This window comes from Colossoma macropomum, unplaced genomic scaffold (assembly GCF_904425465.1).
Source record: "Colossoma macropomum unplaced genomic scaffold, Colossoma_macropomum, whole genome shotgun sequence".
Classification (NCBI taxonomy): Eukaryota; Metazoa; Chordata; class Actinopteri; order Characiformes; family Serrasalmidae; genus Colossoma; species Colossoma macropomum.
In genome coordinates this window covers 1,969,989-1,988,269 of record NW_023494894.1, presented here as the reverse complement: position 1 = coordinate 1,988,269, position 18,281 = coordinate 1,969,989, and the positions used below count along the sequence as shown (strand labels likewise).

The following is an 18,281-nucleotide window of genomic DNA, read 5'->3' as shown; positions in this document are numbered from 1 at the left end:
TTTCATTAATTATGCTAAGAATTGGTCCAAGATAAGTTTTACATGGCTGTAGTCAAACTACTCATAAAAGCCTGCTTAGACACACAATCTAATGTTCTAGGCTTGATTATATGATATGCTTTGTAAACTATATTAACTCCAGCCTTATTGCTTGGAGTCTGAAGCGGCTAAGAGAATTTCAGCCAACTAATGATGTTACTAACATTGATTTATTTTTCTGCTTTTTATTTGTTTGTTACTTTTTGTTTATTTATTTTCATTTTTTTCGGTTGTTGCTTTTTTGCTGCTCTTTACCCACTGACACGGCGCGACGTCTGAGTAGTAAATGTATTTTCACCTAATTCTAAAAGATAAAGTCATGACATAAGCTAACATACTTTGTGAGTAAATAAGGATGTTTACTGGCCAGAGGGAGTTCCTGCGTATCTACCAGCCACTACATACACCACTAGCAACTAGTCAGGTGGATTCAGACATTACAGGATGATGTGTTATTTAACCTATTCATGTCCATACCTGATGTTTCAAATCAATCCCTGTAGCTAAAACATTTTATGACTTAATTTGCCATATTAAATCTAGTCTTTTGTTCACATGGGACTACTCGTTTTTAACAAAATAGAGAATAGTTGATTGTGAATAAAATAATAAAAATGACATGTTACTACTATTAAAACTATTACTACTATTAAAGTGGTCACTGTTAGCTTTTAAAGCTTCACTATATAAGTTTTGGGGATTTGAAGACCTCTCTGGTGGAAAAATGTAATTGCATGCAGCGTGTGGAATTGTCCACCCGTAAGTGGATGAATCTGATGATTGCGTGTGCATTGAAAGGGTATTCAAAGAGAATTCAGTAAAAACTTTTGGAAGGACTTGTCGTCCGAGGATGCAAGTGAATTATCTACTTTTATCACTTCTTCATCAGTTTAATGCTGATTTTGCATTTGAGCTCTAAACACTGAACCTGAGCCTGGTTGTGTCAAGTTAATACAAAAAGACATATGACATGGTCTGAAAAACTCAGGACCCGACACCTCAGACTTTTAAAATACTATTTCAGGCTTTACTGAGTGACTTGCAGCAGCTCATGAACACTATATTTTAGCATGTTTTTTTTTCTCCTGACTCAGTAATGCCATTTGTTTCAGTTTGAACAAAAATACCTTACATAGTTCAGCTTTAATCTGAGGTATAACTATACAAAATGTATTATTTTGAACCAACTACAACAAAATCTGTCACATTCTTCCATGTTGTAGGGGAGATGGCCATGCAGAGCGGCCACTGCATGTCCAGGGGCTCTGCTGTAACTCTGCGGGGTTACTGGGATGGCTGACCCTTGATTGGGGGCTATGGAGTGTCCCGCTGCTGGCTCATGCTGATAAGGGAGCATTGGAGGCTTTGCCATGCATATCGGCCATGCACACAGGCTTTAGGAAGCGACTTATTTACAATAAATGTTTAGCAAAGCCTTATTGTAAAAAAGCTGCTGTTGTTAGCTTAAAGATGTGCACATGTGTTGTGTCATTGTGCATCAGGTAGTTTGCATGGGTTGGTGTCTACCGTGAAGGATAGTTGTGAATGGTTATAAGTGACTGTTTCAGCAGTGCTGAGTCGCCTTTAAACGCAATGTTTCCAGCATCTTTTTTCGCTGATGCCACAATAACTAATACCATACTAATTTTAGATACTGTTGATATGAACAGTTCATAGGCCCTGAGAAAGCCATTCTTTTATTCAGCTTCCCACTGCATTCTATTTCAATTAGCCTTTTTACAGTATTTCCTTTTGCTGATTTATTAAGAATTCATTAGTAAACCATCAGATGAAACTCAAATTACTGACTGTTTAACTATCTTATATTATATGGTGTCCCATAATACCTGAATCCACCACCTTTTGCTGCCATCATGCATTTTCTGTGGCTAAAACCCATCTGATCCTTTTTAATACTGATATGCAGCCATTTGGTTCATCACTGTGCCCAAATCTCCACGTTAATCGGGGGTTGAAAGGGGGTTGCCTACGCCAGGTTTGTGTGCAGCGCTGGATTACACAATCCACTAGGTCCAAGTACAAGGCCTTAAGGCCAGTCAAACTGTAATGGCAGCGCCAGTGAAGACCACGCGGTGGCGCTTGTAAAGCCTCTGCAGCGCTGCAGGCGTTGTGCTCACACTCTGGCTTCGTGTTCCTGCTGCAGATGACAGTGATGAGTCATACATGAGCACCCATCAACGTAGCGACGAGGGCTCATGCAAAGCGCATTTCCTGCTCGTCCGGTCCGCTCGTCCTTTACACAGCCAGACGTCAGCCACAAAAGGGCTTTGATTTAGTCGCTGTGCTCATGTGAGAGGAGGCGCGTTCACGTGGCTGACTGTGTGTAAGAAATAACTGGGGGGCAACAAGACCTTCCACCAAAGGTATGCCGCTGAAACGCGCCAGAAAGTGCCATTCAGCCGTTTTTTGGTCAATATTTTTGAGTATTTACGACTGAAAACCGCACCGTGGTGGAGGATGCGCAAAAGCGGCTAACGGAACGCGCGCGAGACCGAATTTGGTGAAAACACTGAAAATATACGTCGCGTGCGGTTTGTTTACGCGGGAAATGCCACGAACAGGAACAACTGACAGCAGCTCTCTTCACACAGAAGACTCGCTCGGCTAAAGGGAGGTTCGTTGCTTCGTTTTCGTCGGTTTGATGCGAACTGGCTCCAGTGTTCTGTCATGTTTGGACTGACCGGGAGATGTAAGTGCAGTCTGGCACTGTCGCTCGTCCTCTCGGCGTGCTGTGTGTTCCTCTTCTGCGAGTATGGCATCTATTTCCCCGCCATTCTGCGCTGCTCGTGGCCGGAGATGAAGCAGAGTGAAGACTCGCCCCGACCGCTGAGGGCTCTCTTCTTATCGGACCCGCATCTCCTCGGAGCCATCAGAGGACACTGGTTCGACAAACTCAGAAGGTGAGAGCAAAGCCAAAACAGAAACTAACACAGAGCTTCAGGACACCGCCTGAAACCGGTCACTGCTGCCTGGCTTTGTTTTCTGACTGGACCTCTTGACCAGGGGCGGATTTAGTGATTCTGGGGTCCTAGGCAAAAGACAAGAATGGTACCCCCGGGATGCACATTTTGAAATTAGCCAATTTTAAAATTTTGTGGGTTTATGTACCAAAACACTCATCATTTATTTCTACATGACACATTTCTAGACTCTCTTTATTCCTTAGAATTAAACAGGCTGTTTTTGTTACTGTGCCTTGAAGACTGATATATGTAAATGAGCTCTGTTATGACTGGCTAAATGTAAATAAGTTGGGTTTTTCATGACATCACAAAAACAGTTAATTCAAACCTGGCTGTTTCTAAAATGTGTGTGTATGTGTGTGTCATATTAAGTGATTTAACGTCAATACATGCAGTATATTTAATCTGTATGTTCATGGGGCCGTTATCACAATCATGGAAGTCCAGGCAGATGCATTTACCATTAGCTCATGGTGTAGTAAAGTCTGCACCGGTTTCATGGCAAACATGCATTATCCAAAATAAATATGACCAAATCTCCTGGTCCTGTAATGTGTCATTTCCTGTTTAGCGAGATTAAAGACTGTAATTCAGAGCTGGCTTTGGAAACCAGTGCTGTAGATATAGATGCATACTAAACCAGTGGAGTAGAGTGTTCATTTTTACATTTTATTTGTATGATACATTTCACAAAAGAAATTGTCACAAAGCAGCCTTATAAATGTCCATGTTCTGACCTCCAATGAACAATCCGAGGGTGACAGTGGCAGGAAAAAACTCTCTAAAAGCAGGAGGAAGAAACTCAAAGAAACCAAGACTGAAAAAAGTAACCCATCCTCCTATAGTCAACACCAGACCTGGGAACTGTAATACAAGCAGTAAGTTTACATGTTTAAACTTGCTCAAACAGCAGATCATAGAGAGGAAAGATCCATTAGATAAACCACTGACGAATGTTAAACCAGAAAAAAATATCTAGTATACTACTGATTGTGTTAGGATATTAAGGACATTAATCTGCTTAATGCCTCAATCAGTGTCACCCATTTTATCAAATGCTAAGAGCTTTGCTCGTGATTGAACCTGGTGTTATATAAGTGAAGAAAAAATTAATTGTCAAGCAAAAAAGCTCATTCAGTTACTCCTGTGTCAGCCATTGCCCTAGTTCATCCATTTCTGACCGCTTGCAAACGTCTGTGCTTATCAATTCACTTTCAACCTTAAGCCACTGTTCTGCTTCTTCTGCCTGATGCAGATATAACATGTTCAAACACGCTGACTTCAGTCTTTTTGGTGCATAAAAATAGTGGTCACAGCCCCAGTAGGCAGCCTATTTAAGGAGATTCAATAGGGCAGTAATTGGACTTTGTTTTCAGGGCTTGGCAGTGTAGCGTTCTGATGTATTGACATTTATGGCAGTTGCGAGACGCTCTTATCCAGATTGATCATTTTACAGAGGTAGACAAAGGTAGCGTTGGGAATATTTGCAAAATGACTCTTATTAGTATAGTTAAGGGTGCTTGAGGATCAAACCCCAATCTGCATCATGAAGGGCAGAGGTGTTACCTCACTACATTATACCAACAACATAGATGTTATCATTGATCTACTTCTGTTGCTTTGCAACATTTCGTCCAGTGCCCTAGCTCTATTATCTCGCTGTGTAGGTCTGTTCAATGTGGAGGTAAAAACATGCAGTATAGTATTTTTGCTAAGACACAACATTATTGCAGTTATAACAAGCTAGATGTAGTGCTACTTATTTTGACTAGTCTGTTCTGAATTTTGCTGTGATACACCTCTTTCAAAATAAGAAATACAGCATAGTAAAACCAAAAAATTAGATTTCGGAGTAGATTGTTTTCATAGACATTGTACAGATGGGTTGACCCAAATGTAAAAGCACATTGGCCTATTTGCATACTCTGCTTTTACCAAGTTACACACAAAAGGCCTTTCAGTAGAGCAGAGGGAAAGAACACATTCAGAACTGTGCTGATGACGTACATGAGCGTAAGGGTGTGGTTAAAAACCTGTCTTCATCTGAGACTTCTTTACATTCTGCAGAGAAGAAGCTATTAACATTTCTCAACCAGAAGCCATGGTATGACAGTGGCATGCTTCCTCAAAGTGTGAACTTGCCTTGTGTAACTGCTTCTGCGTCTGGCTGGACGTCAGGTTCAGCCTCCGCCTTTGGGAATGCACATGTCCAGTAATTTGGCTCAGACAATAATTCTCAAGAATGCTCAGTGACAGATTTTTTTTAAACACAAGGCACGTCTTTACTTACTCAGACAGTTTGGTCTGCACGAAACAAGTCTGATGTAAAAGCACCTATAGTGTTCTGCATCTCTTATTTAGGCATGATGGGAGCTGGAATGCAATGGAAAAGTATACACTAGCTTTGGGGGACCTGAGGCTGGTAGAGAACTAAAGCCAATGGCAAATCAACCCAAAATTCTCCAGCAAACATGAACACTCTGATGTTGGCTGTTGGCTTTTCTATTTTTAGGAAAGAAAACACAGTGAATCATTGTAGGGAGAACAGTCTAGAGACTTGTTGGAGAATGCTGTTTTTATCTACAAAGCCTTAATGATGTGCGAAAGTATTAGTACAGAGAGTGTTGCTTTTTGCATCAGAGGTTCTTTGAAGAGAGACATTAATACTCATTAGTTTCTTTCTGCCCTACTAGGGAGTGGCAGATGGAACGGGCATTCCAGACGGCCATGTGGCTGTTGAGACCAGAGATGGTCTTTATTTTGGGCGATGTTTTTGATGAAGGCAAATGGAGCTCCCCTAAGGTAAGGCATCACAGAGGATGTTAACAATGAAGCGAGTGAGAAGCTTTAGAAAAAGTGTCATATTCCAAAACAATAACATGTAGGCCTAAGCCCAAACCTAACATAACTTTTCTTTGTTTTGTTAAAAGTACTTGTGAAATGAATGTTTGTTTTTTTTTATCCTCACCATCGTAGTTCTGTTCCTCTTTGTTTCATGCCTGCATAGTTCTGCAATCTCTCAAACTTTAACCAATCACATTTGAGCAGTGTTATCATAGTTGGCTAGATACTTGGCTATTGGCAATGACAGTGACATTCTTTACTTTTTGTCCTGTCATTGTTGTCCTCAAGTCCAACAATACCTTTCTTTGCTATTAGTAAGTTGCTAAAAGAATCACAGTTTGCATTTCTGGTTCATAATTTAGGATCAAATCTATATCCTGAGCATCAACTGAAAAAAATAGCTTAATTATTACTGTGCGTACAGATGACTTTGCTGATTAAAGACTGTTTGTTTTAGTTAATACTATTTAGATGGGTATTTAACTATATTTTGTAGGATATTAACTATGTTTTTATGATATTTCAGATGTTTACCATATTTTGACCAGTATTTTTTTTCTTTGCTATTTTTCCTACAGGATTGGGAAGATGACGTTAGACGCTTCAAGCAAATCTTTCGTCATCCCAGTGACACTGAACTTGTGGTCCTAATTGGCAACCATGACATTGGATTCCATCATGAGTGAGTTTGAAAGCAATCTAATAACAAAGTCTGAATAGAGCTGTTGACAGAGTTTACAAAGCATGCACATTTTATCACTGATGTAAAGTTGCCTAAGCTGTTGATTAAAGATTAAAATCTGAGTTGGCCTTGTGGAAATGTGTTTTGTTGTTTTGCCAGGCTGTTTATATTTTGCCTCTATATGGTGTCTCATTTCTTATTCTCCTCTAAACAGAATGACTCGCTATAAACTGGAGCGCTTTGAGAAAGTATTCAATGTGACGTCAGCGCGCATTCTCACCAAGAGGGGAGTCAAGTAAGCCGTTTTACACAGAGCCTTTCATTTTTCCATCACTGATTAGATGAGCCTTTTTTAGGCCTCTGCTCTTTGCTGTGTAATGTACCCCTTTCCTGCCAATTAACAGCATGTGTGTACGTGTGTGTGTTTTTAGTTTCTTGCTGGTGAACAGTGTGGCGCTGCATGGAGATCACTGTCCCATCTGTCAGAGTGTAGAGAATGAACTATACAGTCTCTCACAAACACTAAACTGCTCCACACAGGTAACACCCTCGTCATCGTAATCCTAACCATCGTTATAACCATCTCATAATCAGTACAGTCTTAGAGCAGATCACCATCATCATCTCGGATGTTACATTTCTTTCAGTGAATCCTAACATCCTCAGATACAGCTGTTACTGTTGGTATTGTGAACCTTTCATGCTGTAAATCCTTACAAGCTAGGAATGATTCATGTGAGATAAAACTGCAAGGCTGCTCTGAACAGCATTTTACAGGCTTTAAGTACTCATTGGTGTTTCTGAACAAATATTCAAATACTCACTCTTAGTACTGCTCTTAAAAACAATAATATTACATTTAATAATTAATCAGAATTTTAAGTTTAACTCTTTGTATGTTTTTAATAGCTTTTGATTTGTACACGTGTATACTTCCCTTTTTGCAATGGTCATCAAAAAGATGCTGTGAGACAGATATGCTGTAACATTAGAGGTGAACCAATCTGTGTTAATGCCGTGCCGTGCAGTGCTGGGCTGTTAAGGCCTGTTCATACCAAGTACGATTTTTTCAGAAGAAACAAACGCATGGGATTTCAACACAGTGTGACCTTCACACCAAGTCTTAAGTTGGTGTGAAATCTTTTTTTTTATTATTATTTTAAGCACTGCAACTAAACGGTGCATACACTAGGTACATCCCATTCTACAAAAAAAGAGAACAGCACGGGGAAGAGCTAGCTGAAGCTGCGTGATGAGCGATTGTGCAGGTATTTCTATGGATGAATTGGAGGCTCTGCTTCCACTTGTTGCTCCTTTCATTAAAATAGAGCGAATGAACTTCAGTTAAATACAGTCGCTGTAACATACTCACCAGCATTGCCTTTCATTCATAGCCTTTCAGCTCTCGTCCGCCATATATTGTCTTTAACCTTCGAATTTTTTAAGTTATGAGAAATTCCGTCCGATTGCCAGTCGCATATTTGGGCTGAAAACTGTCCGATACAGATACATAGCCATTTGATTGCTCCATCTCTATGTAACACTAGATAACATGACTGATCATAATGACTAGATTGTAGCGATGATACAGAAGTTTAAGACCTCTTTTAACGTCTTGGTTCAGCGATGTGCTTTCGTAGTTTTATACCAAATTTATATAGTTCTAAAAGCTGTCCATACAGCTAAATCAGCTAAACCGATTAGCTCGCCTGCTATCTATGTTTGTCTCCATATCTCAGCTCCATGTCAGGTAAACAAGTGATGGAAGATGCACTGAGCTTCTTCATCTGAATGTCGTTTAACAGTCAAAGCTATAGGCAAACAAATGAACGTGTAATTGGCTATTTGTCTTTGTTTAAACGTTCATTTTTAAACGTTAAATGAAACGAATATAATGAACATATACATGAATATTTTAAATACTGCCACATTTATTTTCTGAGTATTTTGTCTTAGTTATAGAATGACTGCCAGATGAAATACTGCGGTATAAACCCAGTGAAAATTGTATTGTTTCATCTCATCAATTGACATAAGAATTAAAGAATAAAGAATTCGCATAAATTTACCTAACCTGAAAAGACCATTACCGTCTTTTCAGAAAGTCACAGTAGGAGAATAATAATCTCCTCCATGCAAAGCATGCTCCAGGACAACACGTTTACCTAGTTATAAGCTAAACAGTAAACAGTAGTAGTGCTGTTGATAATTTCATGTTTATTTAAATTGTAGTTGATTTTTTGGTCTTGTAAAGAAATACAAGAGGTACAATGAAAAAGTATATTAATATAATATTTGCAGTGAAATGATTTCATTGTGAAGTGCTTTTTAAACATTTACAGTATATTTTAACAAAACTGTGATAATGTGAAAAAAATCAAATGTTGGTCACTGATATGAAAGGAAAAATTTCATCCTGCACCGTCCTTATGTTGTACACAGTGTACTTTAAACATAAGCACCTATTTTTTATTTTTTTATTCGCATTAAGGATTTGTGGTGCATTATAGTCAAGGTGTCCCTCATGGCCATCTGTGTGTAGTTATGTGTGTGATACAGCGCAGGACAGAGCGTATGGTCGTGATGGTGTAATCCCTGAGCTCATCACCCTCTATCATTTAGTCTTAAACAGGGACTTCCCCATGCATAGCTACTTGATGCTAAGCATCCTTTTCAACTTAGACGTATAGAGTTTTCTGCTTTGGTCTTTCCTGTGTGGAATGATGTACTCTTAAATTAGGGGGTTTCATACACATTATCTTACTGTTTGGCTGTTTTATCATTCATAATGTTTCATTAGTTTTGTGTTTTTAAGTGGCACTACCCTTTCAGCAAAACACAGAAAGAACACCCAATGTTGATCTTAACCAACAGCTTTGTTTAGTTGTGGCTTTGCAGTTTTATGGATTATAGTCTTAATATTGGCCATCATGTCCTCAGCTGACTAACATCTGGATCCTGCACAATTTCATCTTTAAAACAGGATCTGATTGAATCAAGTAAACCCTAATTCCTGGAAAACATTTTAGCGAGAGCTCTGCACTGTAATGTTCATCCGCTGGGTAGGGGTCATGCCTAAGCAGTTAAGCATGCAATTCACTGGATTAAATGACATGTAGTTGAAATATTGTCACCCAGATGGGAGGGCTGATGCAGGCATGTTGCTACTGTATTGTAAACAAGCTGTATGTGTTGCAAGCTTATTTAGAAGTTAATTTTCCTATGAAAGGCTTTCTCACACCTGCTTTACTAACATCATTTTAACCAGTGTGCACAGCAAAATAGCTCTTTTGGAAAGATAAGAATGGATAAGAAGGAATTAGCAAATTTGCAGAATTACAGATTTTAGACTATGTTTTAGGTAGGCTATTGCACTATTCTGCAATAAATTGTTGTCAGGAAACCACTCTGATTGCTCTTTACAATTTAAGGTATTATTTCAGGCAAGTTCTCATGGTAGGATTACTTCCTAAAAAAAACTTTACATCTGAGGAAACAAAAATGTTTGTTTTAGCATGTATTAGTGTCAGGCTAAATGTTTTACTGTTGAAATCCTCAGAGCCATCATTCTGGAAGTATGAGGCACCGTTGCAGGGACATGCAGACATATGTATCAACGCCTCCCATTATACTGCAGGTAAGCTTGCGTGTGCATGATGTAAAAGTGCAAGACTGAGTCTGAAAGATTCTAAAAGCATGGTAGTCTTGGAGTGAAATTTGATTTATATATAGCTAAAGGTGGGCGATGTGGAAAAAATATTGTATTGCAATACTTTAAAGGCATTTTCATGATACATGATGCATATCACAGTATTTTTTTTGTCTGAATGTAAAAATACTGTGATATGCTTTGCGTGTACTGAGAATGCCTTTTAAGTATTATAATACTTATATATGGTCCATTTTGTCCATTTTCCTGAAATTTACACACAATGTAAAAGGCAACAGGCATTTTCAAATTATGACAAATTCAAAATCGACAAAAACAATACAAAGTTTTGTTCAGACAGCAGTGTGTATGTGTGTATGTATATATATTTTGTTTTTTTTTTTGTATTATAGAATTGTCCAAATTTTGACTCTTTAGTTTTTTTTTATTTGTTGCTAACAAATACAATCAATGGTCACCAAAATTGTAAAAATGAAGCTGCCTCAAGCTCCCATAGTTTATAGTATATTCTTGGTTCTTATGACCACTGTTGTAAATAAATCTGTAAGAAATCTGAGTCTCTACAAGGTGCCATTTCCCATCAAACCATTCTGAATTACTTTCTTACATTCTGATTAATAGAAGGTAGAATTCCCCTTTAAATTCTAAGAGCTAATGTTTAATTCTCTGTAGCTAACATTGCTAACAAACATAATCAGTAGTCACCAAAATCTTTTTTTTTTTTGTAAATACATCCCAAAAACTTCTTTCAACGTGCTCATCCAGATCTTCATTAAGGTTGCGCAGACTTGTTGATGTGGTTTAGGAAATAATATGACTTACCATGAGCAACAACCCCATTTCCAAAAAAAAAAAAGAAATTGCTGTGCAAAATGTAAACAACAACAATGCAATTATGTGCGAAGTATTCAAACCTTATGTTGTTGTTCCCAAATGCTTACAGATTGTTGTTAAAAGAGGAGATGAAACACAGTAGTAAACATGCCCTCGTCCCAACTTTTTTGGAACGTGTTGTTGGCATCAAATTCAAAATGGGCATATATTTTTCGAAAAAAAAAAAAGAAGTTTCTTAATTTCATCATTGGATATGTTTTCTTTATGCTATTTTCAATTCAATATAGGGATTAAATGTTTGGCACATATTTGCACTCTATTTTCATTTACTTCCCATTTTTTTGCAAATGGGGTTGTATAAAAATGAACAAAACTTGCCCCAGCTGTCTTCCCTTTGACCGTCATGCGGGCAGTTGGTCACCACCGATTACGTTTGTGATGTCCTTGTTGTTTCCAGTTATAAATAGAATATATTATTTCATATTTTCAAACTGAAAATATGTTCATAAGTAGAAACAATAGAGATCACAAGTGTAATCTAGTGTTCATGTGCCTGCATGACGTAAATGCACTTGACAAGACTGGGATTCTGTGTGGGAATTTGGCACAACACCAGTTGTCTAAAATAGCTGCCTATAGCGTTCAGATGCACAGTTTGGTCAAAGTTTTTTTTTTTTAAATGTTTGTAGTTCACAGTAAGCTATACCGTGTACTAAACCGCATTAAGTCTTGGTGACCTTAATAAAGAACTGGATGCAGAGTTCAGAGACAGAAAGGATTTGGGTGATTTGAGATTTGATTTCTAGTGTTTGCTAGCAATGTTAACCTTGACACTAAACCAAAGAAGCAGAATGTATTTGGACGCCCAACATATCACAGCTGATCAAGTATCGAGTAGGAAACTGAAATGAGCAGCAAAGAGTAGGCTCATTCATGTAGTTATATTTTAACCTCAGTGGCATAGTGTCACGCACCTCCATGAGTTGTTTGTGTTTGTGTCTGTCACTGTGTTTTGTTTAAAGGGTGAATGCTTTGCAATGTTGGTCTATGCACTTTCTAAAGGGGAATTCAACAGATTAACTATTCCACTGATAAACAAAGTCAGTCAGAGTGGTTTGATGTGAAATGTTCTGTTCTAGAGAAACATGCAGAGTCAGAATTGTTCACAGTGGTGTTTATAATGAACCAGCCTCTAAAACCTGCCTTACAGACCTTAATGATTTATGATACAGTTTTGTGATGAAACCGTGGCCTACAACCTGTTTTTTCAATTCCTTAATGGCAGAGAGATACAGTCAGGGTGTAATAAGAAAAAATAGTACCAACAAAAATGTTTCAGATTTACAACTATTTTACCATTAACAGCGCGTCTTATAAAAACTATTGATGCTTCCTAGGCCTGTCATGATTAATACATAATTGCCTGATTGCAATGATTTGTGCTGACCGTGATTATTTTCTACAGTGATTTTATTTCAAACCCAATATATAAATTAAATGATTTTTTTATCACAACAAATAAGGTGAGACAAATAAACTGACTGAGCATTTGCTATTTAAAAACTGATTGCATAAAGGAAAAAAATAAAATGTACTTTTCCCTTTACTCCAGTTGTAGTTGATGAGTCAAGTCAATTTTGGTGTCTGAAGTTTGCTTCTTTAGTTTTAACACTGGAGCTACGAGGCTTAGCTAACGTAATGGAAGATTATATACATGGCTTAGCATCATTCGAACTGCATTTGTAAATCACCACACACTCATCAAACCCTAGCGAACCGCAAGCAAACTATTTGCTATAGAACATGCAGGCAAACTATTTTAAATGTAATTTGTGGACCCCATTGTTTTAAAGAGCAGCTCAAGCAAACTCTGCTTGCTATGGCTAAATTGCTTTGGCCAAAATCTCCTTTTGGCTGTCACAAATGCCTTAACAAAGAGCTAATGTTCAGCTCTGTTTGTTTGGTTAATGTTACCTAGCAGTGCAGACTGTGAGCAAACCTCAGGGAGCAGTGTTGTATTATGTTTCCTAAGCATGCCTGCTAACCTGATTTTCCCCTTAGTGAGGTGTCCATCTATTGGCCCAGTGAACTTTTTACGCATTCGACTCACCAGGTGTGAAATAACACCTGCAGGGACAGGCTGGTCTTGCAGATGTACAGTGAACATTCTAATACAGATGATTTTACCATATAACATGTCCACTTACTCTAGACTAAAGTTGCATGAGTTCAGGCCCCACTAGCCCTAATTTCCAGAACAGACTGCAGCCTGGGTGATGGTATGAACTGACCAATATTCATACCAGTCCCAGTACTGGAGACCCCATGCAGCACATTGAGGTTCCCATGCTCGAACACTTCAGTATGAGCTTGTAAAGCGCTCGACAATTACCTGATTATTTCTATAAAGTGCGACTGAAATAATCAGCTCCCGAAGGACCCTGGCATTAGGAACTTTTGAGGACATGATCTGAGGTCAGTGGTTTCTAAGACAACAACAGAACATGGTTAGCATTGTGTTTCAGCATGAATATCTGTTTCTAAGAAACAAGCTTGCTTTTTTGAAAGATGAACATGCTGTTCAAGTGAGTCATTTGATGTCATAGCAGCACACACAGCATAGCAGCAGTGTACGATCATTTTTCAGCCAGTCATAGGCTGTGTTCAAAATAGCCTACTAATACTACTGTTCATGTACTGATTGTGCCCAAAAGCATTAGATTATATGCAGCCAGAGCGATCTTCACGATATGCTGCATCCCAAAATGTAATGTGGCAATTTTAGGAGGACAAAACCACTTACGTTACCATCTGGTTTACGCTGAACAGTTTAATTCAGTCGTAGATTCAAAATTATATGGATACATAAATGATGGCAAAATGAAAGGAAATATTTTGTCCAAATGCTACTGTAATGCTAAAGTCCCATTATTTTGCTCTGCTGGTCTTGAGGTGGGTTTGCTCACTTCATCTATTTAATAATTTACTGCACAGATAACGTGGTTAAAACAGTAACTACTAAAGTTGGTCTCAGCCAAACAATCCACACCGCATTAGCTTTTTCACATTCATGTGTGGAGTCACACTTCTTCCTATTTGGTCAAACTTGCTCATGTTACTAACGTAGTTAAATGAATTAAAATAAAATGGACTGGGCTGATTCACCTTTAATAAATGTAGGAAAAACATTTGTTTCCGGAAACCACACAGTTTTACTAAAGTTGATGTTTTTTAAGTGTATTTTTGGCTTAGAGATGGGTAAAAAACAACACCCTCCATTCTGTCAAGGTATGTTTCAAAAGTCATCCAATCACAAAATCTGTTGACCGAAATGCATCCATATGTGCTGCTAAATAGCTGAAAAGTTAGCAGCGGTTGCAAAGCAGTGATTGGAGGACCAAGGAAAGTGGGGTGGGTCTTGAGATGGGTTTGATGGGTTCAGTCCCTCATATTGGCAGTGTAGTCAGTTAGCGTCCATACCTGGTGGATAGTTCTGTGCCTCCACATTGTTACCAACAGAATGAATATAATTGTTTTCCAGCATTACCCTCTGTATCGGGCCAGTGATGCTGAATGCACAGGTGTGGATGCAGCACCACCTAATGAACGCTACCAGCACTTTCATGAACGCTACGATGTGCTTTCCCAGGATGCCTCAAAGATGGTAATAGACATACACACACTTGCATATATGTACACAAACTAAATAAACTATAAGAGTGTCTTCTGTTGTATACAAACCACTAATAAACATGTATGAAGTGGTAAATGGTCTCATAGCAGTATGGGAGTACACTGAATACAAACAGCTCTCTTCTAATCCACAGTTGTTGTGGTGGTTCCAGCCCCGACTTATTCTAAGTGGCCACACCCACAGTGGCTGTGAGGTCCTCCATGAGAACCGTATCCCCGAGATCAGCGTTCCATCCTTCAGCTGGAGGAACCGCAACAACCCCAGCTTCATCCTGGTAACCATGACTACTGTCTATTCAAATACAGCGACACAATGTAACTTTTGTTTTTTGTTGTTAAAATCTGTTGGTCATTCATTAATTCTTACAGTCTTTAAGCAGGTTATATTCTGTTACGATTAGCTGTTAATGCTTTTTTGCCATCATGGTCCCACATTTAACTAATGAACATGCATTTTAACTAATGAACAATTTATGAAAATTGGCATACTTTTTGCAAGAATACTGGCTTCTATTGTTTTTTTTGTTTTTTTTGTAGGTTTGAGGGTTTCACTTATCTGTGATTTTGGTATTAACATGATTTCACCAGCTTGTCTCGCTTGTATAATTTAACTCCTGTGAAAAACAGTGTCAAACTGTATGCATTATTCGTTGGTTTCGTAACATCTCCACACCAGTTTATTTCAAATTCTATGACTGTGTTTTTATTAGCCTGCATCATGTCAGCTCACTGATGTTTTGACATGTTGTGTAGGGCTGTCATACTGTAATATAGGGGTTCCCAGTCCTGGCAGCCCCATTTTTGTGCTTTCTCTTATCAAGCACACCTAATTGAACTTACTGAACTAATTAACAAGCTTCTGTTGGGCAGGTCTTGTAGATTAAAGAAAACACAAAAGCACATGCAGAGCATGGCGTTGCCAGGACTGACTTTGGGAACCACTGCTTCCATGAACAGTGTCAAAGTTGTTTGTTTTAACCATCAGTGTTCACTGGGCTCCTCTTAGAGAGCTACATTTGCTATCTGTGGACACTACATCAGCTGTTTTCAGACTCATACAGGCATACAGGAAATCTGTGCTCAGCACGGAATATTTAACTAGTATTTCGTTTGATAACAGTCATGAATGAGATAATTTGCGTTTTTACAAGGTTTGTTCGGTTTTCTTTTTCATTCTCATTTAATCTTATTTGACTGTCCTCTAAATACCGCGCGCTTCGGTGCCGCTCTGCACGCGCCAGCATGAACAAGAAGAGACAGTGTTTTAAATTACTAATAATTTCATCAAATAATTATATAAATTAATGTTTTGTGCAGATTACATTCCATTTTCCTGGTGTGTGATCTGCCCATAATATCAGGAGACGACAGCAGTTCATAGCGCTCACATTATCTACTTTATCACAAAAGTGTATGATAACGAAAATGAAATTAGTAATATTAACAATGTACGTGTTCACCTATGATTCCTTTTCTTACTTCAACGTCTTTCCCCCAAATTTAACGTCTGTCATCAGATTAGCACGTAAATGCAACTTGCCTGTATCTCTCCATTTGGGCAGTAAGATGCTGGTTGAGTCCGCTCGTTGGTTGAGTAAAGCGGTTCACGCAGAAAACTCTGGTTCACGCTCACTGACGTCATTAACGTACATAAGCCACTGTTAGAAAGTCCTAAAACTGGAGCTCAGAAGCCTCAAAAAGTACGGCAGCAGTATTGAACTACGTTATGAATATAAATGCATATTTCTGCATAAATATTAGTGAGCGTTTACAATGTCCCATAAGAACAAATTGATTTTGGACCCGGAGCGCCCTCTAGCGTTTGACAAACCTGTAAGACATTGCGTTGCAGTTCTCCTCACTAGGAATTCTCTGCCGTTACTCAGAGAGGTGGTGCGTCAAATGGCAGCTCTCCGCCGTTGTTCCGGCAGCAATGCTAAAGGGCGACCTATCATAAATGCATTCTGGTGGAGAGCCCTCTAATAGGTACGTGCCTGATTGGTAGTCCATGTGTAAATTGATACTTTCTTTAAAAAACGCGTAACAGTGGAGAAAAAAAAGTAAAGTACAACAGAAAGGATTTTACAGAAATAAAACTACTTTAATGCAGAATGATTTACCGACTTGGAAATCAGATAAACCCGTGGAAACGTGACCTTCTGAAGAAGGCCTGAATGCAGAAGTCAACATTTAAGTCGATTCAGCCGGTAGGTGGCGCAGTTTGACCGTTCCCAAATCAAGTGCCTTAGGCGTTTTATATATATACAGTGTTTTTGACTATTTTGTTTCTGTTTTTTCTTTCCCACTGTGTTTGTCGCAGGGCTCGTTTTCACAGTCTGATTATGCACTTTCTAAGTGTTTCCTGCCAGAGGAGAGCAGTGTTATAGCGGTGTACTGTGGTAGCGCTATGGCGTTAGCACTGATCACTCTGGGCCACCTCAGTCTGTTCCGGGGAGCGCTACATACGGCAAACGTTCTCCTGGGAAAGCAGAAGTCTCTATGACCCACACACACAAATGTATGTGTACTTTCTCCTAGTGCACAACTGTGTGTATGCAGACACACATTCTCATACATACTGCATGTTTACACGAGGTACATAACTGGAACAAGCTTTCAGAAGCATCCAAGCACAAAGACCATTACATTATGGGAGGGCTACTATTACTTTGTCTTCCTATGAGCTGTATGACCTTACATGTTTAACACTTTAATGCTTTATGAAACAGGTCTGAGGTACTAAACAGGCATACTTTTACACTTTACTGTTAAGCTTAATTTTAAGTTGATAAGGAAACTTGAGCCAGATATCATTCCAGTACTGCACTTTATTACTGCTGAGAGCCATTGGATATCTTTTGACTGATCTGAAACTTGTGCGAGTGGACTCCAAGGCTTCAATTTTAGCTAAAGTCATTGGTCCATTCATTTTTTAAAAGTTTTTTCTTTTACACTTTTAAAAATAAAGGTGCCAACATGGTTCTGTGGAGTGATGCCATAGAAGAACCATTTTTGGTTCTCTAAACAGTTGTGATCTGTTTGGTTTCTGAGAACAACAAATGGAGAAACAAACTGGACATTAAGTGAACCTCTGGTAAATGAGAACATGCCTGCATACAGCCTCGAGATTTTACACAAATACAGTTTTCAGTGTTATATTGAAATGTCATCATGAAACTTGTGTACAAAAATCGCCGTATTTCTAGTCAAATATTCTGGCAAGATGAGGAAAGGAAGTAAAATAAAGTGCTCCTAAACTTATTTTGGTAGAACATCTAGTAGCAGTGTGACTCTAAACTAGGCCTGGACCATTACCATGATATTTTCTTATCGTTTAAATGTTTCTCTTCAAACTGTGCATCCAAGCCAAGAACCAAATTGGAACCATTACTTTTTAAGTTTAGTGAATTGTGTATGTGCAATTCCCAGCCTTATATAAATGAGCTATGTATCTTGAACAAATGGATTTAAACCTTTTAATTCCCAGGGAATGTTTTAACTAGTGTTGACATGCAATAAATATATCTAAATCTGA

The 18,281-nt window shown here is 38.6% G+C and overlaps 1 protein-coding gene across 1 annotated transcript; it reads left to right on the top strand.

Annotated features, from left to right (window-relative positions):
• Positions 1-2,150: 2,150 nt before the first annotated feature.
• mppe1 (metallophosphoesterase 1) lies at positions 2,151-18,281 on the top strand. The gene is made up of 9 exons (XM_036560665.1): positions 2,151-2,960; positions 5,717-5,825; positions 6,446-6,549; positions 6,764-6,844; positions 6,981-7,089; positions 10,109-10,186; positions 14,595-14,717; positions 14,881-15,021; positions 17,067-18,281. Exons 1-9 carry the CDS (start codon positions 2,728-2,730, stop codon positions 17,247-17,249), a joined length of 1,161 nt encoding a protein of 386 aa, XP_036416558.1. The 5' UTR covers positions 2,151-2,727; the 3' UTR covers positions 17,250-18,281.

Coding starts and splice junctions, on each gene's coding strand:
- mppe1 (XM_036560665.1), top strand. CDS start 2,728: ATGTTTGGACTGACCGGGAGATGTAAGTGCAGTCTGGCACTGTCGCTC. Junction 7,090..10,108: donor CACTAAACTGCTCCACACAG/GTAACACCCTCG, acceptor TGAAATCCTCAG/AGCCATCATTCTGGAAGTAT. Junction 14,718..14,880: donor CCCAGGATGCCTCAAAGATG/GTAATAGACATA, acceptor TCTAATCCACAG/TTGTTGTGGTGGTTCCAGCC.